The sequence below is a fragment of the Nicotiana attenuata genome, chromosome 5 (genome assembly GCF_001879085.1).
Source record: "Nicotiana attenuata strain UT chromosome 5, NIATTr2, whole genome shotgun sequence".
Lineage (NCBI taxonomy): Eukaryota > Viridiplantae > Streptophyta > Magnoliopsida > Solanales > Solanaceae > Nicotiana > Nicotiana attenuata.
Window position 1 is genome coordinate 1517407 of NC_031993.1, and position 7842 is coordinate 1525248.

The window sequence follows — 7842 nt, forward strand, 5'->3', positions numbered from 1 at the left end:
CCCCGAAATTGTGGGATACTTGCATGTGCACGTACATTTCCTAAAGAGTAATAAGCATCCGCCTGTGTCAGTTTCTCCTTGTTAAACTTGAATAGAGTTGGAGGTTGCAGTGTTTAATGACTATACATATATCTCCAAAATTGTATTGGAATGAAATGGACATGAATAGTGAGGAGTGAGTGGAGAGAATTTATAGAATCTCATGGGATTGATTGATTAATCGAAAAGACGTTCTGTAGCAATTAATGTTTGATGCATATTTTGTGATTGAACTTTCAAGCAATATTGCAGCCTCTACCATGTATATAAATGCCATAATCTGCACTCTAGTAGCCTCTTGCTGATTTCACCTTGGAGCAGGATGCGTATTTTTGCTATGCTCCCTCCTTTGTCCCATTACTCTCCAACATCAGGCTGCTCTTATATTTAGCTAAATGGCATTTATAACGCCAAATAATAATTCTATTTTCAGAACTCTTGCTCATTGCATATAATTCGCTCTTTTTGGTTACAAAAATTAAATTGACTTTGATCTTCTCCTAGCAATTGTTTGTCATATTTTCAGTCTTTACTGTGCAAGAGGTTGTTTAGTTTAGTCAAGTAAAATGGGAACCTCTCAGGATTTGGCATTAGAATGCATGTTACCGATGCAATTTCCGGCCACCGCGAACTCTTAAACTAGGTAGAGAGATTGAATGACCTGGGATTGAAGTTGTAAAGATTGAATCTTTGGCTATTACTTTTATTAAAAGGGGCCTTACACTAACGGTAATTGTCAATGGCTCATTTTAGGCGCGCTTATGCCCTAAAGGGCGCTTCGCCTCACTTAAGTTGCGCTTCAGTGTAGGCAAGGCACCATGACGTCCCCTTATTGTCCATGAGTTCTATCTTAAATGGAGAAATACTAGACTACTAATGTAATCAGCAAATAAGTGTATTAGTTGTTAAGGAAAACAATATGAATGAGTTTGCTACTTTTCTCTTGAATTACATATATATTTTTATTTTTTCCTTGCATTGCGCCTTCTATAACTAAAGCCCACACTTAAATTGCGCTTTGCGCTTAAAGCCCCAATAGACCTAGAGCGCTTCTTAGAGCTTTTCGCCTTTTACAACACTGTACACTAAAACGACACAATTTTGAGTGCGTACTGCATCAATTTTTATGTCTCTAACGGCAGACTTCAAACGGACCAGGTCGGGGATTGGGCCTCCGCTTTTGGGCCACTGAATTGGACTCTCTGATTGCACAAGCAACCTATATCCTCCTTTTGCTTTTATACAATTAGCCACTTCAACATGATTTTCAATTAGGTCTTCTTTTCACTCCTAGCTTATTTATCCGATTATCAAATAATTGACCACTAACATTACTAATTGACCTACTTAATTAATTAATTAATCATGCAACTACTAAGTTTCTAAAAATGCAAAATAAAAGACATTTGGTATTTATATTTTTGTAATTTTGTTAGTTTAAAGTGCAACTAAATGCAACTAAATGCAATGAAATGCAATTAACAATAAATGCAACTACAATGCAAACAAAACAAGTAAAAGTTCCTAACAAGTCAAATTTAATTAAATCACTAATCTAAAGTATTTTAGGAACATTTTTGGGCAAAAATCACATGCTCACAGTAGATCATATTTGATGAAAGAAAAAATAGAATAATTGGAATCCATAGTTGTGATGCGTTGTTGTGGATCTCGATCCAAAGGTTCGTTGTTGATTTAGCTCAGTATGGAAGGATAAAATGTAACCTAATAGAAATTACTAGTTTTAGAATCTAATTGGACAAAAAAAAATTCCATGCGATTGTGTGATAACTTTTTCTATAAAACATCTCGGACAATGTTTTATTTGGAAACCATTTTATGTCATACCAGCAGAGCCTTACGCAATTTTTGCATCTCCAGTTCTAAGCTAAACATTTAAGCCCTATAATAAGGCTTACTATTACTGCTTCATATGTACGACTGGCTTCCTTGTGAATATGATTTTCATCTTTTTAAAGATCTTTTTGTGCTGATGAAAAAGATTTTTGTAAGCTGGCATGTGATTTTGCTTCTCAACTATCCTATCTTCTTTGATTGTAGGGAGCCCTGCCCGCCAAAGGAGCTCTAGTCCTATCCCATCCAGGAAGGATGAATGGCGACATAAGGATGATGATTTAGATAGGAATTCCAGTAGACAGGGTCGAATAGGTGAATCTCACAGGCAGTCTGATCGACAATCTTCTAGGAGTTCTCGCAGTCACCACAGGAACGAGGATTATTCCAGGCATGACAGGCATACTGATGATGATGATAAAGGATATTCAAAGCTATCCTCTCATTCTCATCGTGACTCAAGAGTGAATAATTATTCTAATAACTCCAGGCGAGATAATGATCACAGATCAAGAGTCTACCCACGTGACATTGACAAACACTACCGAGGTAGGTATGATGATTCAGGGCATAGAAGCAAGGACCGGGAGAGAGAAACTTCATCATTCAAAGACAGAGATCCATCATTTGATAGAGTAGGATCAGGTAGGCGTTATAATAACTCTAGCATTGACGATAGTAGATACAGGGAAAGGGATAGGTATAAGGAGTCCAGAGACAGCCGAGATGAGAAGGGAGACCATAGGAGCGATCACAAAAGTGATAATTCACCTGCTTATGAGGACTCTAGAAGCAACCGAAATGAGTCGAATTCAAGAAAAGACAGTTCTGGGCATCGGCTGAAGGAAGCTTCACAATTTGATGAAATGGTGTTGGATGGTGAGAAATACATTAAAGAGGAAAGGAAGAAATATGAAGACCGTGATCAGTACAAGGAGAGAAGCTACTACAGAGAAACAAAGGAGAAATTTGAAGACAGAAATGTTGAGTTTGGTAAAGGGCGAGAGTCTCCAGCTAAGAAGTCAAAGTTCTCAGGCATGGAACAGAGTTCAGAGCAGGGAATAGATGGTATTAAGCATCTTACTCTTCTTCCTGGACAGTATCATTTATGTTATAATTGCACTCTTTATTTTTCAGGTATGGATCCAGCAAGCGCGGCTGATGGAGAACTTTCTTCGAGTTCAAAACAAGGTCAAGGTCCAAACAGTGAATTGGCCTTGGAGCAGGGCGTGAAAGACTCTGATATAGATGCTGCAAAAGTTGCTGCAATGAAGGCTGCTGAACTGGGTATATTTCTTCTTCTTTTTCTTTTTGGGTATGTTCTGCATCTATATATTCTTGTATTGCCCAAGTATCCTTTCCTTGTTCTGGTGAGTGACTGAGTGTAAAGAATGTGTACAGTTGGGGGCGAATTAAATTGAAGTCCTGGTTATTTTACCTACCTTTTTTGCTTGATTTGTCAAACCTGGCTAGGTTTGAAAAGAGAAAAAGGGGGTGGAGCTGTGGAGGATCTGATGGTGTACAGTGGTATCTCAGGTGGCGTTGGATTTAGTTTTTGCTTGTTTTCAAAAAAAAAAAAATCTTTAGAACAATTTTAGAAAAATATATTTCGGAAAGAGTTGTGTTTGGAATAGTTTTGCCGACGAGTTTTTGGATCATGTGTGAGTTTTCCTAGAAACATACCTTTAGATTGTTTTGGTTTTCAGGCAACACTTTGATCTGATTTCTAGAAGTCGAAATTATTCTTTAACCAAAGAGGTTTTTTTTTGGATAAGATTTTTTTATAAGCTCTTTAAATTAGATGGGACTTAAGAACATTTAGGGTGTATTACATTGTACCTATATGATTCTTTCTCCTCGGTTGATCTCCATGTACTGTGAAACAGGCTAAAAGCTGCCTTGTTGTTATAGAAATCTGAAACGCACTTAACCTGTACTGACTTAGTTTTCCTCCAAAAACAACTCTTACAATATGTCCAAAATACCATCATCTCTCAAGTGTAAGAACCCGTAAATTTTCTTACCGTTCCTTCAACTTGGTTAGGAGCATCAACACTCCAAGTCCCCCTCCCCCAAACCAACCAACCCCACATTTAATCTCTAACTAATTGAAGGGACTTTTGGGAATTAATGAATCTAGTGCAAGTGTAGCAATAGGGTATAAACCTTAATTCCAATTAGCTTGTATCACTTATATGAATCCTTCGTCTCATTTATGTTCTGTTCTTTCACTAAATATATAAGGATTCCAAAGAAATTGCAGGTTGTTTGAGGTGATTTCTCTCCATGTGATTTAAGTTACCTCTATGTGTTATTTACACAATCTGCCATATAAGATCATTCCTGATCTTATCTTATCGTGTATGTCCGCACATTCATCTTAACATCCGCTTTTCTATGGTATTCATTTTACGAATATGTACTAAATCCTATATTTGCTCCTTATAATATTGTTGGTCGTACAACCGTTCTATAGATTTTTGTTTCATTTTGGTAGGTATCTTCAGATCCATTGCATTGCCGCGGCTCTCCTCCATCTATCTTATTTTAGTTCTATGTGTTTGATTTTGATCTGTCATGTCGTTCTCCTAGAATCGTTAGAATCCCCGCTAATTCCTTCACTTTAATTTCATTCTTCTTATGGGAGCAAAACATGCGATGCATATATTTTGTATGTTTTCTACTTATTCTAAACCCCCTTATTCTAGCATTATTCGTAATTCAAACTTTTGGCTATTCTCTCGTGGGGCATTTGCTTGTTGGCACCGGCTGCGGGCGGAAGCTGAGGAAGCTGCCCGCTGACTGGCTTTGTGGGCATTGCGGGCTGACGAATGTGGGCACAAGCTACTGGTGGGGGTAACATAGGCACATGCACATTTGTCACTTGGCTCGGCCAAGACTGTGGGGCCGTCCATGGTACTAGGTGCTGGGAGGTTTTGGCAAGGCTCCATGGGATGCGACCAAGGGGTCATGAGGCATGGGCAAGGCTCCATGGTACACAGTCAGCCTCATATAACAACCATTCACTATAAAAGTCATGTCCTGCCTAATCACCTCACCCAGAACTTCTTAGGCCTCCCTCTCCCCCTCCCCTGGTCCGCCATGGTCAACCTCTCACACCTCCTAATTGGGGCATCAGGGTCTCTCTTATTCACATGTTCGAACCATCTCAGCCTCGATTCCCGCAACTTATCTTCTATAGGAGCCACACCCACCTTGTACCTAATATACTCGTTCCTAATCTTATCTCAACTGGTATGGCCACACGTCCATCTCAACATCCTCATTTCTGCTACTTTCAACTTCCAGACATGATATTTGTTGACTTGCCAACACTTGGCTCCATACAACATGGTCAGTCTAACTATCGCTTTATAGAACTTGCCCTTAAGTCTAGATGGCACATTCTTGTCACACAACACCAGAAGCGAGCCTCCATTTCATCCATCCCGGTCCAATACAGTGTACGCCATCCTCGTCGATCTCCCTGTTACCCAGTATCACAGACCCAATATATTTGAAACTCTCTCTCCCGGGGATGACTTGTGTATCCAGCTTCACATTCATTTTTGCTTCATGCTTGTTATAGATGTACAACAACCAATAATAGAGATGTTTGACGGTGTGCATATATATATATATATATATATATATATATATAGATATTATGAAGTTCTTTTTTTTTTTTTTTGCAATTATATCTCAGTAATTCGCTCTGCTAACCATGTTCTCTTATTTGATTTAATCTTCGCAACGAATCACAGTTAATAGAAACCTTATCGGAACGGGTATCATGACTGCTGACCAAAAGAAGAAGCTGCTGTGGGGAAACAAGAAAACCACCACTGATACTGAAGAGGTAATTTTACTGTCTGTCCGTCCTCTCCTCCTCTGTGTTCCTGCAGGTCTGGCAAGTTAATCCCACATTATTACTCTGCATGTCCACCTATAGCACAGCACCTTCACCTCTCCGTAAAATTTGTTATTCCTTGGTCGTCTAACAGGGAAACGGTATGAGATAAGTTAGTTCCATTTCAAGGTGATGCATATCTTAAAGTCTCATTTGATCGCTTTTGCTGACATCAGCCTGATTATTGGGTTGCTCATGGTTTAAAGAATCGGAGCAACTTGATTTTGGCTGCTGCATCAGTAGATGTTTATTGTTAGCTTGTTAAATCTCTCTATCCTATGCTCAATGTTATTCACTCTCTTGGTCTTTGTATGTTCAATTGATGGTCGAATATGTAGTCCACTCATCGTTGGGATACATCACTATTTGGTGATCGCGAGCGACAAGAAAAATTCAACAAACTCATGGTAATTTCTGTTCCTTTTATTTTGCTTTAGATTGTCAGAAGTAATAGCCTCCATCAGTATTTAGTCTTAATAACTTGTCCCCTCAGCAAAATCTCTTCGTATGTACTAACACACTTTTTAGAGTCTGAGGTTGCCTTGGTACATATGGCCAATTGTAGGGTGTGAAAGGCGACGTGAAGACGGAGAACAAACCAGTCATCCACGACGCAGAGAGGCAGAAGGAGCTCCAGATGGATTTGGAGAAGCAATATACTGCTGGACTTCGCCGAAGAGATGGCCGTACAGTTGGACTAGGGCTCTAAGGTTTTGCCTGAATCATCTTTGTACTTTTACCAGGCCCGCTGTGGTTGTGTTGTGTTATTTTGCCCTTCTGGAGCTGCATGTATTAAGTCTTAGTAAACTATGTATCCTGAAATCTCCGGTATTTTGTGATTATGGATAGTATTGGTCATAACTTGCCCAGTTAATTTTGTGATGGAGAAATCTTTTGTTATAGTTGCTTTTCCCAGTGGGCACAGTTGTGTTGTAGGCATGTTGGTTCTGTTGGGACCTGGGGTCGTTGATACACGCGTGGCTTGTGGAGAATAGCGCTATAATTCTATGCATTAAAAGGGATTTCCCGAAAATACTTACTCGGTGTTTATATTGCATGACGTGTCTTTTCCACTTTAATCACAAAACTATGATTACTTAATAATGATACTTTTCCTTCAGTATATCACTTAATGTGTGTTTGGTATATTTTTTTTTTAATTTTTTTTATGTTCGGTTGGCTTAGATGTTTTGGATAATATTTTCTTCATGAATTTATTTCACTCCAATTGGTATCAAGCGGAAAAATATTTTTCAAAACTTTTTTCAACCTTCACGCCCATCTCCCCAATTGCCCTACCCATCCAAACCCAACCCAACCCAACCCAACCCACCCCACCCCACCCCAGCTGCCGTACCCACCACACACCTAGCTACATCCTATCCGTCCTCACTCACCGCCCACCCTTACCTCCACCCCCAACCCTGCCTCCACTCTCACCCATCGTGTTTGCATAATCTATATTTTTTAAAATAATAAATTTTACTTAATAATCAAACACTATAAAATATTTTTTGTAAAGTCTTCCACTCACTAACCAAACATGATAAAATAAGTGACAAAATCACTTATTTTTCAAGAAATATTTTTCTTCTATAATGACTCGACTGGTCATTTTGAGCTTTAGCATCCCGTTCGGTGGATTGAGACCTTGAGTAGTTTCATATGATGCATTATGACTTGCAAGTACGGTTGGCTTGGATTTATGATAGGTTTAGAGGTGGGTTGGAAGAGAAATTCTTATTTTGGAAGCTTTAAGTTGGAAGAGTTGACTAATGTTTGACTTTTGAGTAAACGACCTTGAATTGAAATTCTTATTTTGGAAGCATATGCGATATTGCTGGCAAACTTATTTATTTCGAGGGTTAGCTCATATTTCACTATTTTGAGTTTTAGAGCACGGAAAGAGACGGTTTTGGAAGGGATTTTCACTACGACTTTGTCGGTAAGTAATTTTCATTTGGGTTTGATTATAAATCTTGATTCCCCTTGGATTTATACACTTGGAACATGTGTTTTAAAGAGAAATTTGGGGTGGG

At 38.9% G+C, this 7842-nt stretch overlaps 1 protein-coding gene across 3 annotated transcripts in view; it reads left to right on the forward strand.

The window, feature by feature from the left end:
* Positions 1-6838, forward strand: part of LOC109225157 (arginine/serine-rich coiled-coil protein 2) — a 7608-nt gene extending 770 nt beyond the window's left edge. For 2 of the 3 annotated variants that reach the window (XM_019389740.1, XM_019389741.1), the window contains exons 3-7: positions 2101-2961; positions 3031-3180; positions 5658-5752; positions 6142-6210; positions 6332-6838. In XM_019389740.1, coding sequence (XP_019245285.1) covers positions 2101-2961; positions 3031-3180; positions 5658-5752; positions 6142-6210; positions 6332-6652 — 1496 coding nt within the window. In that variant the 3' untranslated portion in view covers positions 6653-6838. The remainder of the gene's footprint in view (positions 1-2100; positions 2962-3030; positions 3181-5657; positions 5753-6141; positions 6211-6331) is intronic. The other variant, XM_019389742.1, reaches the window with a different exon arrangement.